The sequence below is a fragment of the Cariama cristata genome, unplaced genomic scaffold, assembly GCF_000690535.1.
Source record: "Cariama cristata isolate BGI_N322 unplaced genomic scaffold, ASM69053v1 scaffold2306, whole genome shotgun sequence".
NCBI classification, from domain to species: domain Eukaryota; kingdom Metazoa; phylum Chordata; class Aves; order Cariamiformes; family Cariamidae; genus Cariama; species Cariama cristata.
In genome coordinates, this window is record NW_009623630.1 from 60,822 (window position 1) to 80,221 (window position 19,400).

A 19,400-nucleotide genomic window follows, 5' to 3' on the forward strand; every position below is an offset into this window, starting at 1 on the left:
TGATTGCATTCTAGCCAAATACTGATTTCCTCCCCCCCCCTGCTCTTTCCCATTTGCTTGAGAGTAAAGCATTTTGGCTTCTGCTCTGTGTCTCAGCAGAAGCATGCTCTGATGGACGCGGCCTGTCCCGCTCATCAGGCTTTACCCCCTGCCTTGCTCCAGTTGCATTGTACTCATCGGCTCAGCCCAGCTCTTCCCACGCCTCTGTATCACTCTCCAATAAACTTGTCACCACCATCCGCATTTGTCTCTCCCATTCATCCCTTCAACCATTCTCGTTCCTTGCTGCCTTGTCCCAAGAAGAGCTCAGAAAGTCTTGGAGCTTTACTTTTTTTTTTATTTTACACTCTCAGGACAAATGACCAAATGGGTTCTCACCTCACCCCTTCCTGAGTATCGCAGTCCCCTCATCCTCCAACCCGAGTCTCCCTCACCCTACGTCCTGCTCAATCTTTCGGTGTCTTCCCTCGCACGGACACTTCTCAACGGGCGGCACTTGCATCCCACGAGACATCCTCCTGCTCTCTGCCCCGGTAGTGGACCTGGCTCTAGAGCAGCTCATTCCGGCACCACAGCGAAACCCCTGCTCAGCCCCAGGATGAAGCAAAACATTTTTTGACAACAGACTTGAGTAGCTATGGAGCACCTGTGACCTGGGGTTTAGGCAGATTTTTCTCAAGGTATCTCCTTGACACAAAGGGCCATCATTCTTCTAAGTGTCAAGTCCGAGTCCTTGACCAAAGGATTGAGACATCTGAGTTTCTCAAACAAAAGGTTGTTTCAATGTTTGAAAAGCACAGTGGCTTTGTTCCCTGGTTTCTTCAGAACAACTCAACTATTTTGGCCAAACTTTAAACCAAAAACTCAGGTGAGAGCTCATGAATGGAAAGAAAATTTGGCCGAGTTGTAAATGACTGGAAGCCAACCCTTACAGTGAGAAACGGCAGGCAACCGTAGCAGAAGCACCTGCATGTTAAGGCTTTGACATTTCCCTTACAACCTCTGCTTTCTTTAATGCATTAACTTGTATCCGGTGTACTTTCTGAAACATAATTTATATAAGCTTGTAATTCAAATTTAGTATTTCCTTCCTTTGTTTCCCTCCTCACACACACTCGCACAAAAACCCAAACCATCATGGGATAAGCTCTGTTCTTGTGTTTATTCACCAGCACAAAGGACAGAACGTTTTTAGAAAGGCTTTGCAGGAAATACATCTGACAAACTCACAAAGGCCAGGTCAGAAAGGTAGAAAGCAGGGGAAGGGGAGCAGGGGCCACAGCGGTCAGGAGAAATGCAGCAGAGGGTGGGCTTTCTGCTCAGTCCTCTCCCTCCGCCTTGGGGAGCCAGTGCAACACTGGGAGAAGGTGGGAGCGGGAGGTTGAAGTACCTGCCCAACAAGCGCCAAGTTTTCCACGTAAACTATAGAGCAGGAACCGAATTTTCCACTTCGCGACTCCTCAGCTTTAGATCAGGGGACATCTCCCTCTGTCTTGTTTGCAAGACTTATGAGCTCATGCACCTGGGGGAAAGGGTGGGAAAGCGTAGGACTGCAGAAAGAAGTTTGCCTCTGGGGTGTGTGGAAGCAATTACATAGTCATCATCTGAAAGATCCCCGCATTTCTCCAAGGTATGGGTGGTGACAACTGCTACATAAATAAGTTCCTGTTGCTCTATGCTGCTGCATGAAAACTGCTTGTATACATTGCTCTCTACTACAAACAAAACAAAGCAAGTCTTCAGGTTCATTGCAAAGACTTGATAATATCAAACTTTCACACATTTGAAATTTTGTGCAGTATTTTAGGTTAAATAATTCCAGTTTAATAAAAGTGAATTTCAGTCTTAAAGCCATACTATTAACAGTTGGTTTACATTCCACTCAGGATTGTTCCCTACCTTGACCACCTCTGCCTATACATTCAAACAGACTAGAAATTCCTGCTCTCAACAGCTGAACAGCTATTTTTACAGCCAGACTTCAGTAACATTCAGTGAAGAATTACTGCATAGAGCAGAGCACCAAGGCAATGTCTGCAGCAATCTGCATTATAAGCAGCTGAAGCTGTCTTTAGATCCCTGTACCACCCGTTCTTAAAGCTTACTCACTCTCTGTAGCTCATCCCTGACCATCAATGTGCACCAGGGATACAAACACGCTGCTCAAAGAGATGTGGCGTCTCAGGCTGCTCACAAATTCTCATTTTTTTTGGCATGTAACACGTAGGCCTATGTAGGAAGGACTGTGGAACTGGCCCATCCACCCATCATTGGCCATACTACTGTACCACAAAAGGGCAAACATACAAGACAGAGACAGATCACCCTGGGAATGGTATTGCCCATCCTGTCCATACAGCAGTTAGGTTTATGCTTGGCCATGTCACAAGGGTTATGTGGACCAGTTCTTTAAAAAAAAAAAAAAAATCTCAAAGGTAGAATTGTATCCAGTGCAGAAAAAGACTAGCTGGAGCTCAAACAGGTGCAGCATATACCAGGAGACGGTCCAGTAGCCTCACAAACGCTTTGAACACCAAGCATTCCTATCATGCCTCCAGGGACAAAAATGGTTCCAGCAGCTATCACTCCTTGCAGTCAGAAGTCATCAGCAAACAAGCTAGGGTAATCAAGAACAGCATTCTCTGTTACTTTGCTTAGGAACAGGCTATTGGAAATCAGACACTAACTAGCAAGGTAATTATTTCCCAAGAGAAACTCTGCATCCTACGTTTTCAGAGACATTTCAACTGATTGAACCTGAGCCACTTCAAAAACCACCTCTGCATCTCTCCTGCTGCTGCTAGAAATGACTTCTTGGGGGGTGAGGAGGAGACAAGAACTCTTCCTTAATCACAAGTGTTTCACATATTAAAAGAATGAAACCACTAATGCCCTGGCAATGAATGAAAGCAGAGAAGAGCCATCTCCTCAGTGGCCTTCATACGCTCCAGAAGACAGCCAGATAATATGGTGAAGAACATGGTATTAATGGTATTTACAAATCAAGATATAAATCTCCAGTATGGCAACTATGACAGAAAATATTTCAGCTAAGCCCTATGGTGACATTTCACATTACCAGTTTCGTGCTGGTTTCTCAGCAAGGAAAAGGGCAGCAACAATTCACCTGGCACAGCCTTGCCCCACATCTCCCCTCCTTGTGTCCCTTAGGTAGGATAACCACCAATTCTCCTGCTCGATCACTAGGTAAGTCCTAGAGCATGTGTTTCTTCCTAGAGCAGAAGAATTTAGTGGTTTATGTATTTGACAAAGAAAAAAAAGTTAAGCTGTAACATTAAACAAAATCTAGTACCCAGGCACTAAACAGTAATTAGACCTACAGCCGTTTTATTTTCTTACAAATCTTGATTGCGTGTGATCATAAAGCCTACTTTGTTTCAAAACTGACCAATTTATTCACTTAATTTCAAAACAAATCCACCAGCTGGGTATTTTAAAAAGGAAACAAAAAATGTATTGTATTTGGCATGTTCCTCTCATTTTATAAGGTGTTCTACTTATTAATTTTAAAATACTATTGTACTTGACTGGTCTTTAAGTACATTGATCTTATGACAGCTTCTTTCTCGCTATCCAAAGTGAGACTAAGGTTAAGGATTTCTTAACACTGGAAACCACAGTCTCCAAGAAGAAGAAAGCAGTCTTGTACTTTCTTGAGTAAATGATGGAAATAAGAGGATACATCACATTCCACAAAGCTCCAGTTTGAAAGCTTCAGAGATCACAGGCTTTTACAGCCCATAATACCCAGCCTCACTGTAGAAGGTGCCTGATTAAATCAATTTAGAGATAGCAGGAACTGAAAAAGAACTATAAACCAGACATCATTTGAGCTCTGCATTGGACAATGAGCTTCCCAGTTACAACTGCTAAGTCAGCCTGTAGGCTTTAACACAGGCTCTGAGCTGAATACTGCTGTGTAATGCTGCTGCTATTTCAGGTCTTTTTACATGGTTTCTAGAAACCTGCACTTAAATTAGTACTTAAAAGCGTTCAGCTGAAGAATAGTCTGGAAAATAAAAAATGTTATAATCCTTTATAACACCAATTTTACAAATGATAGTCCAAGTTTGCAATGTAATTGTACAAATCATAAAGTGATTACCCACCTAAGACAAGTTGGAAGTGTTCTGAAAGCTGGACGGCAGTACCTTCCCACTAACTACACTTGCTCTAAATTAGCAAACTTTAAAATTACATTTTCTATTTTTGTGACAGAAAATTTGAGATCTGCATTGGTACTGAGATATCAGTGGCAAAGAAACTATCTGCCAAGAAAATAAATAGAGAGAAAACATATTGCCAAAAGATAGCTGTATATACAATTACACGATGCTGTCACGACATTTAATTGCTTAGACAGAAAACAGCAGTTTGGTGCCAAGTTCTGCCACAGATGTATACGTACGACTAACCGAGGTCAAGGAATATTGCACGCATCTGAGAACAGAATTGTTCCTAACCAGGGTAACATTTCCGAACGCCCAGATGAAGCTCTCCGGGTACCTAGCAGACCTCCTGAGCCCCTAAAGCAAACAGGCACGACAATTCGGCTCTGATTCAAACTGCGGGCCCGAACATCTCAGTTCAGAGTGCAGCAAGAATCACATTCAGTTGAGGTGTGTAACTAGTCTATCAGGTATCAGTTCTTATTCCAGCAACATTTATGGGAAAAAACAGAAATGATGAGTGCGCTTTATTTCTGGCACATGGCACTGCATATGGGACAAAAATGGGAACGCAATGATTAACAACTTCTGCATAATTTCAGATGGAATTAGTACCATAGTTTTGTCTTTAATTTTTGTAACCTGTATCTCTTCAGCTGAAAACACCGACGAAGTGAGCTAGTGCAGGAAGAGCAGCTGGGAGGACATCTCCATTGCGTCTGATCTCCTTGGAAAGCCATCCATAGGGCACAGACCCAAGACACAGGCTCACCTCCAGCTTCCCGAGGTGCTGAATTTAAAGCTGGTGCTTGGTGGTGTGGAAGTCACTGCACTGCACCTACCTCTCCGTATCCAAATCTCTGGAATCATGGACAAAACTTGCCACCTACTCCTTACTGTGTTTAACTAGTGTATGCCTGTCCTGTGCTTCAACAAAAGGCTATTGATCTAGAAGAATTTGTTATATTTGATTATTAGGCCCTCTCATGGTCAGCTCAATGAACTTTAACTGTGAAAGGAAAAACCTACCCAACTAAAACTAAGGCTGATCATCGTTCATGAAAACACAGAGGAAAGAGCAGGAATTCCAGCAAAAGAAATTTAAAATGCGTCGGTCAGAAGTGCTGCTATACAAGTGCAACCTCTAGTGGTCTGTCCAAAGTCACCGAACGCCAAATAAAAGTTATTATATACAAAAAGCTGCTGGTGGGAACAGCTGACTTTCACCCAACACGGCTGATGCTGTGACACTCCACAGCAGGAGCATAATCTGTAAGCAAGGAGGCATTGATTCTTATGTTTAAAATCTAATTTTGAAAACAAAACCTGCTCCCCCCCAAAAAAAAACCCCAACTAAATCACTACGAATACACCGTGCATACTATTCTACCATCTTTTTCATTCTACACTGGAATTCTGTGAATAGATGGATTTTCAAATGCACATTCAAGAGACAGCGTTTGGACCTTCTCTTTACTTTGGTTTTGATCGTTATTCTTGCCCTTCAGAGAAACAGGTGAAGCTGCATGGGAAATGAAGAAAATCTGAGCTTTTGTGTTGGAGCTGAACCCGTTAAAGTTTCATCATTAGACAAGATTCAGATAAGAAATGTGATGCGTTTCCCTCCCTCCACTATGCACTTCTTTTTTTTCTTCCTTCTTCACATTTCAGTTAATTCTCCCCAAATCTTACCCAGTGTACCCCTGATGAAAGCCTTATCTCCTCCCTTTCCTATTACGTTTACTTTTGGTCTCAGCTGCTACTAGTTCATGCCCCAGGTATGTCTGAGAACACGTACACTGTATTTCAGTTTTCTCAGGATTGGAGAATCATCAGATACACAAAATTCTATTTTAGGATCTCACAGCAAGCAGGCAAAGAAGAATTCAGCTGAAGGTTGAGTTGTAAGTGGTATAAATAAAAACCATGATAAACACGTGGTTATAATTTGCTCACGAGGCAGAAGAGACCAGCAGAATCACACAGCCTGGAAAAGCAACACCATGAAAATGCCTTTTGAAACTTTATAAACATAGGGAAGATAATTACACATGATGTTGTGTTAGTGACAGGAGATCTTAAAGGCGAGATAAACAGGAGACAAAATAGCAAAAGCAACTTCAAAGAGCTTTGTCTATGGGGCTGATAATAATTCAAAATTTCGAAGTCTCATCCAAACTTCACAACGACTGTAGCCCAGAGAGCCATGTGTGGTTATACGCAGCCCTGCCCCGACCTGAAAATCCTTCAGTCACCGCAGGACTGTGACAGCAACAGCTCATCGCATCTGCCTGCACAGCGAGAACCCGCAAGGAAGATGGGCTACTGTCGGAGACGTACTGTTGATAAGGCGAGTGACAACTCACGGACAACCAGGAGAGCTGCTCTCAAGCCCTGGTCCCAAAGGCAACCAAAGGTCTTTCTCCTGCACAGCAGTAGGTCCCTTGAAATTGTGAGAGATGAATCCCAACATGTTTACTTGAGGCACTTCTGTCTCAAGCACTGCTTGTGTTCCTCAGCCAAATAAGCAGCACCGGTACGCACCTTATTTATTTTAAAGTATTTATGCCAGTTTATATAGTGCACACAGTCACATTTCTCTGCTCCCTCCCCACTCAGCGTCAGAGACGTGGGCACAGTATCTTCCTTGATTGGTCCCTATAGCTCCTCTTTATCTCCTATCCTACTCTAGGTCCTCCAATCTCCCACTTTCAAGCCAATTCCTCCTTAAAATAAACATGACTGCCTGGAGCACAGTAATGCTGGCTATATTCCATCATACATGCTGATGTTCTTTCTGCTCCAAAAAAACTTATGCTTTTGGGGGGAAGCCGAGGGAATGGAGCCAGTGTTAAAAATAAGAACTAAAGTGTCCAGACATCATCATCTGCCTGGGCCTGGACATCTGCTTGTGCCACATGCACTGATTTCCTTCCCGTGGTACCCATCAGCCCTTTTTTATGGTAACTTAGCAAGCCTTACCCCACCAAGGAACCCCACAGACTAAAATCAGAACGGCTTTGATGCGTTTCAGCAGGTAAAAGAAATAATCCCTAAAAGACAAAGTTATTGCTTAACAGATCCTCTTTTAATGTGTGAAATTAACTGAAATAAGGGTTTTTAAGGAAAAGCTTTAATTTTCTAAATGGAAAAAGCAGTGTAATTTCTTCAGGTCATGCAGAGCTGCTTTTGGAAGGACTGTCTGAAGAAAGACAACAACTTTGAGGACTCATTTAGACTTAACTACAGATGGCTGAAGTAGTCCATGGTATCCTGAGGGACAAGTAAGGATAAATAGGTCAATAAAGGCAAAAGGGCTCCACGTTGGTTATGCTGAAGTAAATACGAGCAACAGAAAGCCTACACGATCCTCACTTTAGAACTATTAAATCCGACTCCATAAAAGCATTTTTACACCTATTCAGAACTTTGATATTGGAATTGTACATACTTCCAGTACACTGCAACAACCATTAATGCCACTGCACAAAGTATTGGCACAACCTTATCTGGAAGGCTGCAGGTTTTGTTCTTAGAAAGGTGAGTTTACACTTAAATAGGGTATTAAATTCTCTGAATTTAAGACTGGACTAATGAAAACTCCTGCATGAGGCCCAACATTTTAGTAAATAACTTCCTCAATTTTAGTGCTTAATTTACTTTGTTTCGTTAGGAGATTAAATTTACCACTGGACAGTGTGTGTCATGCATACTATTCAAATCCTCTAGGCCCTGAAGATGCAAGTGGGATTTAAAGACTAGAAAGGCTTTGCCTATACAGGGCTGAGCTGTAAAACACGTTTAAGACATTCACAAGGTAGACATCAAAACAAGTGTAAATTGTTCCAAACTCAGTAAAAATTCAGACTCTAAGTAATGTGTTGAGCTTTGACCTAAACTTGTCAACCTACGTATCTGACACAAAAGCTTCAGACTACCACTTAACTTTAAGACGCAGTGCTCGTACTTCAAACCTAAGCCTTTACATTTCCCTTCTGCTCACAGGAACATATGGCATTTACAACTGTTTGGCAGCTGTGCTCTGAGAAAAGAAGGGCACACACAGCATGATGGATTTTGCTAGAAGTCCCGGGATGTTCTCACTGACAAATTTGAGGGGCTGCCAAGGTAACAGCAGGGTACAGGTTCCACATCTTCAGCCTGGATTGTAATCTGACAAAGAAGAGAGCATGGAAATGGAGCACAGCTGACAGAAATAAACTCCGAAACTGCAAAGCTGTTGCTCAGCATGTCAGTGCGAACTGTCAGGGCATCTGGTTTTTGGCCCTTCTTACCCATTATGTGATGATGTTCATCCCTGGCATTCTATAAAACAAAAGTGGTTAACTCTTAGCTAGTGGTTGGCTGTCTGTTTAGTTTGCAGATGAGGAAACATGTGGTTACCCTCCCACGCCGGCTCTTCACAAGGTCAGCCTGGACCCCGAGGGACTCACCAGCTCGAAACACAGCATTGCCCCAACACCGCTGCCCCTGCTTCCAGAGAGCAGTGGTGGATCTCTGCCTGGGAGACTGGCCTGATCCGAGCTCCGTGAGCCCGGTGCTCTCCAGGGCCCCTCGCGCTGAGAAGGTTTGTTAGCTCCAGCAACACCCATGCCGTGCTCTGGCATGTTCTTCTGGTCCCTACCTAAATCCACTCCTGTGACCACGCTACTGAAGTCTTCTGAGATCTGAACCTGCTGGAAGGCTTAGCACAGACATTTCTTTTTCAGTTTTCCAGTGTTATCCCAAATGATGTGGAGCTGGTGTAGTTAACAAGGAAGAGTCTACCCAAAGCTTAACAAACCCTAACAACTGAACTTTCCAACTGTCGGACATCGACACTTTTGGAGGTCATCTCGTTCTGCTTCGTTACTCAGACAGGATGGCTCCCTAGTCTCCAACACCAGACAGTACCACAAACAACAGGATTTCTTAGAAGGCCACATGGTGTTCAAGCATTTGTAAACCATTGGGATCTCAAAGAAGGGAACGTTCTCCCAGGCAGGAAACTGGCAGGGACAGCTTTCAAAACAGGAAACTGCCGGACACGCCAAATTAACCTGAGATATGCTCAGGATCATGCAGTAGGACAGAAGGGCCTTACAAAGAGAGGCTGTACAAGGCTCTGTCTGAATGCAAGCAAAAAAGGCCTGTGTACTGTATTCAATCAGCATTGTGGGACTCAAACTGGCCATCAAAACTTGTTTGGAATTTTCTAATCTACACTATTTCTTATTTCTCTTTAAAAGAACTTTGTATTTCAGACACAGTTTTACACTTTTAAAATATTAATTTTCCAATCTCTTGTGACCACAAAATTTTAGCTTGCTTGCTTTGTTCGAAGATGAACCTATATGAGCAACAGAGAAAAGCATTAAAACTATATCCTTTTGTTCTCGCGGGTAGCATATTGATTTCTGATTGCAGTAGAAACTGCTAATTAACCAGAAGCAAAACCATATGTTGAAAAATCCTGTCATCGTTTTTTTTTTTAACCACTGCAATTATCTATTTATTTATTTTGGACCAAGTTCTCCTGCTACATCCCACATTTCGTAAGTTCATATTCCAAGAATGTGTACACACTTAAGTTAATAAAATACGTTTAAAGTGACAGCTGTGGTGGATAGAAGTAAGTATGAATAACACTTGCCTTCAGGGTACATTGTAAATCTTAAAATTCTATTTACTAGGATAAAGAGAAAGAGCAAAAAAATACTTTCAAAACAGGGGTGGGGTGGGGAAGAGAATACTGAATACCCTGCAATGACTTCTAAAGGATACAGTTGGCAGCTATTTCAGGAGCCTATTGCAAACCTGAATGGAATATTCTTCCTCCAACCTTGGTATACGGGAGATGTGAAACGTACATCCCACTGGCGCCTCTCCCACTTTGCAGTGAGAACGATGGACACTGTGTATGGAGGCTGTCAGTTTTTCACTCAGCTAAGAGGGGAGACAACCTTGTTCTGCAGGACCTCCTTTTCCCACCCAGCTCAGCAGCAATCCCCAAAGGACTCACCCGCTGAAGTAAGAGGAGACGTTCTTCTCTGCAGAAGGAGAATCAGACCAGCTACGTGGACATCATAAAACGTCCTCAAAGCATCTGAAATCGATGCAAGACTTGGCTGACTGTTCTCTGCTGACACCCAGTTGAATTTAAAGAGCTCACCTCTTACAGACACTTATCTACAGATAGGACTTTATTCAGCAACTCCATCAATAAGATTAATTCCTGTTGATCGATACTTATATGTAAAGTATTTGTGGCAATTAAACATTTTAGTTAAAATACTCTTCCTAGAAAGTATTGCTTCAAGTACATTACACATACCATGGATTTTGCTTCTTTCATCTTCTATGTATAAAACCAAAAATCACTTGACCTAAGAAAAATCTTTCTAAGAGAATCCTCACCTTTTCAATGAAACTTTATCTTGTACTTCAATATACCAAAACAGGTTATAAAAGGATTAGCTGTAATCTTCCATTGCCTATAGCATTTATCCTTAATCCATCATTTTTTCTGAAAAAGCAGCGATCTTTAAGTACACATGGTACAGGATTGTTGTCACACACTGTCAACAACCTGTACTGAATATTTTGAGATTATTACAAACCATATGTTAGCCATTGTATTTTATCCAGCTGTCTATAGAACACGAATTCATCTTGCAACATTAACACCACCCACCTGAAGAAGATGGTTCAGCTCTCTGCTTAATGGTATATAGGTGCACCAGAGTTAACTGAGTATCTTAAGCTGAGATGAGGTATTCCCTTTCCACTGTCTCCTGTCTTAACATCCTCATGTATCAGGCATTTACACACCTGAGCACATGCTGATAGCTCTACTATTTGCACTATTCTACTGCATGGTCATCTAAGTCGGTAACATGCAAGTTGTAATAGTTCCATTCCTAAACGCAAGGTGCCCCATGAGACATTTAACTCTTCATGATTAAAGCTGACTATCAAAAAGACAAGAGAAAGCTTACACAGAAAAAGCTTGCAAAACCCAATGTTTAGATAGTGTAGAACAAGAATGTTTGCCTATAAAATTAGAGGGAATAATAAAGGTAGGTTAAGAGGTTTCAGTTTTTCCTCTTTCAACAAAGTCCTCAGCTAGTCTTGTTACCAAAACTTCTTTCACTTGGGAACAAATCTTCAAAACCTGATGCCACTGCTAAGATTTATTACACCAGTAAATATTTTATTGGGTCAACTCTACTGCAGAGCACAGAAAGGTCCTTTCTTATGAGGCTCTTAGTAGCTCCTCACTGTGATTCCCATGAAATATTTCCCTTAACATGCGACTGCCGGTAGTCAGACAATGAGTTTGGAGTTACTGCTGCCAATCCCGTGCTGTGATCAGGAGTCCTGTACGGGGCCAACTAGCACAAGTAGTTTTCTGAGGAACTGTTGTGGCTCAAGACATGTCCATGCTCTACAGGGCTTTCCACGGAAAAGTCCATTTCCCCTCAGTCAGTCACAACAGCCAAAAGACAGTTACGTATTTCATAAGCTAAATGACACTAATCTGAGAGCAGTCCATGCATAAAAGCTGTGGGCTGCATTGCTACCCTTCCTGTAAACCTGTACTCCTTACACCTCTTTAATAAACTTACAAAATAAATAAATTATTAACTATAACTGCCTTCGCTTCCCTCAAAAGCAGTTTCTAAAGCATGCAAAACAGTATTTGAAATTTTAGCCCTTGAAAACTAAGATGACAGCACTAGAAATATGCCATCTTTAACAGCACTAGAAATATCCCAATTCAAGGAAGATTACAATCCTGCCCCTCTTTGGGGTATACGCAGTCAGTAACTTGTCATTAGCAAAACATAGTTTATAAAGGGATGTATGCTGGCATCCAGCTAGTGGTGTTTCTGTAGTTTTTTTGTTCCTATAAACCCGCAGACAGTAAGCTTGTAACACTGCTAGGGAAGATGTCAGGGATGACTTCAGCCCTTTGAGATTACAGCAGCTCTCAGGTCCAAAAAGGCCCCAGGTTTATCAGTATCTTAACAGCAGCTGAAATTGAAGTGTTCTCACCCTAACACCTAAAGTATTGTTATATTCACAATAGGTAATACCTTACTCTTCACATCTAGCCAGCTGGGCTATCTCCTTTGTTTACACAGGACAGTGATCTCTTTCTAAAGAATTACAAATTAAAGAAACCAGAAAACCCTACAAGAACAGCCAGACTTAAGGACTGGCCACTTCTGGCTCAATACGCCCGGAACAATTGTTGTCGAGTCAGGGAAACTAACAGAAAAACCTCCAGAAAATCTGCTCCCAGACTTTTAATTAGTAAAAACATGCTCCTGCCAAACTGATGCTCTGGGATGCGCTCAGTGCTCCCCCCTGCGCCAGATGCTGCTTGTTCTGATCAGAATTTCTCACAAAAACCCCACTCTGTGCAGAAGTTCATTGGGCCACCATGAAGCGTACCACCAAGGACTTTCAAAGGGAGGAGCAGATGTGAATTTAGTACAGAATTATTTGTAATAACAGTAGCCAAGAAAGATACTATTAAGGGAGGCTTAGCACCACGCAGTTTAACCAACACAAGGATAAACAAAGAAAATGCAAAAGTTGGCTCTTAGCTTCACAACTCCATTCCCTGACCAACTAGGGATTAACAAGTAGAGCCAGGAGGGCACCTCACAGCACTGTGCTGCGTATAACCAGTGCTCCCTCACAGGGAGGGGGTCCTACGAAACAATTAAGAGGAAAGCCCTTTCTAAGAACACTGCTATTTCTCTTCATGCATGTACGGTAAACAAAAGCACACACGTGCATGAAGGACATGTGTCATGACTAGTTCCAAACATGAATTCAGCATGGTCCGTGCTGAGTTGCACTGAATGCTGCCAGCAAAAGAATGCCAAACACAGCTTGAGACCAATGTTTAATCAATGTCACAGAACATGGGTTTCTAAGAGTTTTTAATCTGGGAGAGCCATATAGCCAAGTTTGGGAAAGACATAAAGGAGATCTCTCGATTCATACAATGATTCAGGTTTGAAGGGCTCTCAGGAGGGTCTTAGTCAACATCAAATTCAGACCAGGTTGTTCAGGGCTTTGTACAGCCAGGTCTTGAAAACCTCCAAGAAGAGAGACTCCATAGCTTCTCTTGGCAGCCTGTCTCAGTGCTTCATTATTTTCCCAGCAACAATTTTTTTCCCCTTACATCCAGGTCAGAACCTCTCTGTTCCCATTCCCACCCCAGGCCTGCCTCTCCTCACTGCCCACCTCTGTGAGAAGCCCGTCGCCATGTCCCCACAGCCCCCCCCGGTCAGTGAGAATGGTGGCTGTTGGGCCCCCACAGCTTTCCCTCCCCCAGCTGAGCAAGCCCTACTCCTGTAGCCTCTCCCTTGCACATCAGCTCCAGCCCCACAACCATTGTAGGGGCCCCACTCCAGTCTGTGAACCCCCACCTTATGGTAGTTCAGAGCTGGCCCCAACACTGCAGGTGGGGTCTGGAGAGAACCAGTCAGTAGATCCCCTGCTGTCACCCGCTCCTGGCCATGCTCCTGCTTGTGCACCCCTGGGGCCATCGGCCTCTTCTGCTGCCAGGGCATCCCACCGGCTCACGTTTAGTTCACCTCCAGGTCCTGCTCAGAAGAGCGGCCTCACACCCAGTTAGTTCCAGTCTGCACTCCTGCAGGTGGTTAGTCCATCCCAACTGCAGGACTTGGCATTTGTCATGAGGTTCCTGTCAGCCCATACCTCCCGCCTGTCTAGGCTTCTCTGAATGGCAGTCCTTCCCGCAAGTGTACTGACTGGTTCACCAGTTTCTCATCCACAAACTTGACGAGGGTACACTCCACCTCCTCCTCCAGATCCTTGCCATGGATGTCAGGCAGCACGGATACGTACGGTTCCCTGAGGAACTCTGTCTCCTGGTAGAGCACAAGCCATTAACCACCACTCTGAGCTGGATGACCCAAGCGGTTTCCCACCCACCCAGCAGCCCACCTGCCAAAACGTAAAACCTCAAAGTGGATACAAGGGTGCTGGGGGAGAGTGTTGAAAGTCTTACTTAAGGTAAGGTAAAAGATGTGCACAGCTTCCCCTCGTTCACGCATCCAGCAATTTCATCACAGAAATAGGTTGGTCAAGCACAATTACTGTTGTTTAATCCGTTCTGGCTACTCCCCATCACCTTCTTCTTTCTTCTGCCCAAGAGAGTGTTTTACAAGGATTCACTCCGTAATTTTCTCACAGACCAAAGTGATGACCAGGCTGCAGTGCTCCAGATCATTATTCTTGCCCTTTCTGAACAGGAATGCAATATTTACCTTTCTCTAGTCATCATGGTCCATCTCAGATCTCAAAAACCTTTCAAAGATGACAGAGAGCAGCCTCGCTATGACACTGGCCAGTCTCCTCACCACTCTCGCTATATCTCATCTTATACCAAAGACTAGATTTAGGTCACGATTTCTCAAGAGATCATTGACTTGATCCTCACCCATTGCTAGTCATTCTCCTGCTTGAACCCTCACTCGAAACACATAGGCCTGGGAGACACTGTTAGAAAAGACTGAAGCTAGGAGTTCAAGTGCCTCAGCCTCATCTGTGTTGGCTGCTACTGATTTACTCAGCCCATGTCCACATTTTCCCTGTTTATTCCTGTACTGCTAAAGCAACCGAAGTCCTTTTTAAGTGGTCCTTGATGTCCCTTTGTTTCTTGTCCCTCAGCTCCAGGTGTGTTTCGACTTTCCTGAAACCATCCCTACACGTTTGAGCAATGTTTCTATATTCCTCCTTTGTAGCCTGTCCCTGCTTTCACCTCCTGTATACTGTCTTTGTACTGAGGCTCAGTCACAAGTCCCCTGTTCAGCCAGGTCAATCTCCTGTTAGGTCTATTCATTTTCCAGGACGTACCATTCTTGTGCTATCCTTAAAAACTTGGCCTTCCATTGAATCCTATCTACTAGTTCCCTGAATAAGCCCAAAGGCTGTTCTCTTGAAGTTTAGGGTCTGTACTTTACTCTGCTACTTGCCTTACTACATCAGGATCTTGAACCCCACTAACATATTCCCTAACAGATCTTCAACAAAATCGCAATTTTTATTGAGCAGCTCATTGATAACACTACCATGCCCTCTAAGAGAGCCAGGATTAATTGCTGGGCCTGCTTAGCACCTTCAAAGTTTTGGAGGTGCTGCAAAGTACACTCAGCTGAGCCAGGGAAACAGAGCACAAGTGGTTAGGACAAACCTCTGTATTGCATTCTAGGATACAGCAAAGGTAAGAAACAAGAGGACAACATCCATCACAGAATCTGCATCCATACATACCAGGAAGTAATCTTCTGATGAAATATAAATAGCACTACATAATTCTTCTAACAACCACAGCAGGCAGCTGTCAGTAATCAACACTTATGGACACTGCACCATAAGCGGCATTTTCCTTTTCTTTAATGAAATACCAAGCCTGACCTTCACACCATCATGTAAGTCACTGAATGTGAAAAATCACTTAGCAGATAACAGGGTATTTTCTCCTAGACAGGTTCTCACCTTGGGATGCTAGTCAGGTAGGTCAGGACATTCTGGAACTCCTTCTCGGGAATCTCGCTGAAAGCTGGATAGTCTGGAAAGGTGATAACAGGGCATCCATCTCCCCCTCTGCCACCTACGAAAGAAACAAGCAGCAGGCACATTTACACACAAGTCCCTTTACCCAGCCTGCATTCCCCAGCAATGAAACTACAGTGTTTCTTCATTTTTCTGGTGCAGGGCTCACCAGCGTGGGCACTGTTTATTCTGAACAGGCTACTCTCTTCTTCAGAGCTTAGGAGGTTTTACAGGAAGGAACTTATTACACCACACTAGATTTTTTTTCCGGTACAAATGTCTTTGCTCATGTGAATAGAGTTTTGACACCAGATGGCAGTGCATCTTTCTTCTGATAAATGTCAACTTGCACGTAAATATAACCAATTTGGAGAAAGAAATGAACTAATTTAGAGGGGAAAAAAGAAGTTAATTCAGAATTAAGTAGGCAAATCTCCATCTTGAACTGAACTCAACCTTCTTACCAGCTTGAACTCATTCACGCAACCCCTCAGCCCCCTCAACTGGCTGCTCCGCTTCCCGGACAGTCTAAAAGAAGTGGTGGAACATTAAAATAAATAGGGGAAAGCATTTCAAATGAGATTTCCTGTTCAACTGCTCAGATTACCTACGAAAGGTAGAGCAGAGCTGAACACCTGTGCTGCAGTACGGCTGCTGCTGCGCCGGGTATCATCATCTGTGTCTTTTCTGGCACTTGCACCACTGGGTACAATTCACAAACGCAATGCTTTTTAATGCACTTCACACACATTTTTATACGCAAAATGTAATTTTTTTTTTTTAGAGGCAATGTTAATGTTTCAGGTCTTAAGAAAGTATTTTTTCATAAAGACAAGCTGGACAAAAGACTTGTTGAGCCCTAGCAACTTCATGAAGTTGGGGGGTGGCAGGGACACATTGCTGGAAAGTTATCTTTGCTTCACAGTTCAAAAATAGAAGAAAACCAGCCAAAAATTACTGTGGTAAAATAACAAGGGTATTTTTTCCAGCCCTGAAATCTGATTAATTGTGCAGAAATCATCTGTAAACTATATTAACAACAATGATCAACACTGATCATTACAGCAACATAATTTGTGAAAATTACAGTGTGCTATTACCCCCTTCCAGTGCCTTTACATCTAACCTCACCAGTAAAAGAAGATAAATACTTGAGCTCAGATTCACTTGATAAAAGAAACCACCATTTCCCTCCAAAACCACATGTAATTGGAAGAGCTGAAATCGTATCCTAATTTGTGGTGAATCTGACTTCAATCTACCAGCTTACAGGCAATACGGTGCTACCGCTGTGTGGCTCTTGAAATCAGACTACATCAGAAAATAAAGTGCTCTGGATGCATTTAAACAACAACAACAAAATGCAACTATTATGCAAATATCACAAGTTCGCAAACATAACCTTCACAACAACGCCTTCACATCCAAACGTGACAACATTAAGGGATTTAATTCTAGCTACATAAATGTTCACAACACAAATGTAAGATAAGACCATTTCTGATTTTATTATTTTTTGTTCTACCTAGGCTCTCAGGACCAAAGTATTTTCAATATCACAGGTTCGCAAACATAACCTTCACAACACATCCAAACGTGGCAACATTAAGGGATTTAATTCTAGCTACATAAATGTTCACAACACAAATGTAAGATAAGACCATTTCTGATTTTATTATTTTTTGTTCTACCTAGGCTCTCAGGACCAAAGTATTTTCCTCTCTCATTAAAAGACATTTTTCAAGCATGATAATGATTATTTCTGTTGCTCACGAGGTGTTCTGCTCTCTCTCTAATATCTATTTTTAGGTACAATTATACATTATTTGCTGTATCCCTGGGTGGTTACTTGCTTTGTTCTACTGCATTTCTATAAATAGGACATATGAAACAAAAGAACAACAATAGGCTTGCCGGACACGTCCTAGGAGCAGAAGCCCAGACTATGACCTTCAGGAAGTTCCCAGACCACCACCGATCGTCAAGGGCAGACACAGCCATCCCGCCTTGATGCTGCCTATTAATTTTCAGTTTCTAGTACAGTCATCCATGGTTATCTTGGGTGGAGACCACCCCAGATCCTGCCACATGCTGTTGGAAGACCGTTGTTCACTGATTATCTTTTTCTCCAGTATTTTCCTGCTGGGATGCTTAAGCACACATATAACTTCAAATGCTCCACAACTGCTTTTCCTTATCAGGATCTCACTGCTGAAAAGAGTTCAGGGCAGAATGACCTGAATAATAAATAATAACCATAATAAATTCTGTAAAATTTCAGCTTTGACATTGCTGACCTATAGAAGTCACTTTCTATACTGGAACTTTAAGTACATGGCCATCAATGGAAGACAGGCCACTCCAGCAAAGCAGTTGCTACTTACAAATGAGTGTTTCTCACAGCACGCTATAAAAAGGGCATGGGAAATAAAGTAAAAATCCTACATAAAATTCATATTTGTATTAAATGTTAGTAAAAGCAGTAGGTGGGTTCACTTTTTAGAGTGTCCTTTTTATTTCATAATGAACTTGATGTAGTAAGGAATGGGTTTTTTCCTTTATTCAGAATCATTTTTTCTTGCTTCACCTCTGTAAAAGCAGCACGACACAGTTTATTCCTAAATTAGCTGTGTAAAATGTGATTTTTTCTTCCCTTCTCCCAGATGTAAATCAAGCCACAGAATTTAGGGGGAGGAGACAAAGGGAAAGTTTAGGAAGCTAGGTTGGGTTTTGTTGTTTTGGTTTTTAGTGAGAGGGAAAGCAGTCCAGTGACAAAATGAACAATTTTATTTCTCTCATCCTTCTTGAAACACAGGTTTAAGGCAAAAATTTAAAACGTCTTATTAAAACCACTTCACATAATAACCTTCCAGCATCTTGGAATTATATACACTCAATTACAAAAAAGGACATGAAAACTTAGATGATCTCTGTGAGTGCTACAACTCATGAAAATAATTCACTTTGTACAGAGTAATTTTTTAAATGAGCAACTGGAATTTTAACCACCATCCAAAAGAGCAGTGATTTAACTGTAATATTTTAATAAATTCAGGTAGAATAAGTCTGTTGGTAGAGTCAGACTACATCTAATTACCTCAGTCATAACCACTGGAAAATCATCTCTTTCTCCTTCCCCGCTTGCTCACAGTCTTGAAATTTCAGCCACAGCAGTGGAACAGCCTAAACTTATTTGCTGGGCAAGTTCTGTCCGCAACGGCGCACACAAGCCCGCTCTCCTATTCCTAGGCTTCAGCAGGGATGCGCTGACCTATAACTGGAATTTAATAGTTTTCTGTGCCCCTAAGACAACTAAGTATCTCTTTGAGAACATTGAGAGCATTTTCTTAGTCTAATCTTGGTTTGTTTTTTTTTTTTTAATCTAAATTTCTGAAAGGATATTAAAACTCCCTTTTTTTGTTAAAAAGTATAAACAGTGTTCTGACTATGCAAATGCCGGGTTGGATGGGGCTTTGAGCAACCTGATCCAGTGGAAGGTGTCCTTACCCACAGCAGGGAGGTTGGACTAGATGATCTTTAAAGGTTCCTTCCAACCCAAACCACTCTGTGATTCTATGAAAGGGTTGAAAAACATTCAGTATTATTTCT

General features: G+C 42.4%; 1 protein-coding gene across 2 annotated transcripts in view; it reads right to left on the bottom strand.

Annotated features, from left to right (window-relative positions):
• The window catches only part of MCF2L (MCF.2 cell line derived transforming sequence-like), a 70,930-nt gene that overhangs the window by 45,531 nt on the left and 5,999 nt on the right, over nt 1–19,400 (bottom strand). For both annotated transcript variants that reach the window (XM_009702798.1, XM_009702799.1), the window contains exon 2: nt 15,735–15,849. In XM_009702798.1, coding sequence (XP_009701100.1) covers nt 15,735–15,849 — 115 coding nt within the window. The remainder of the gene's footprint in view (nt 1–15,734; nt 15,850–19,400) is intronic.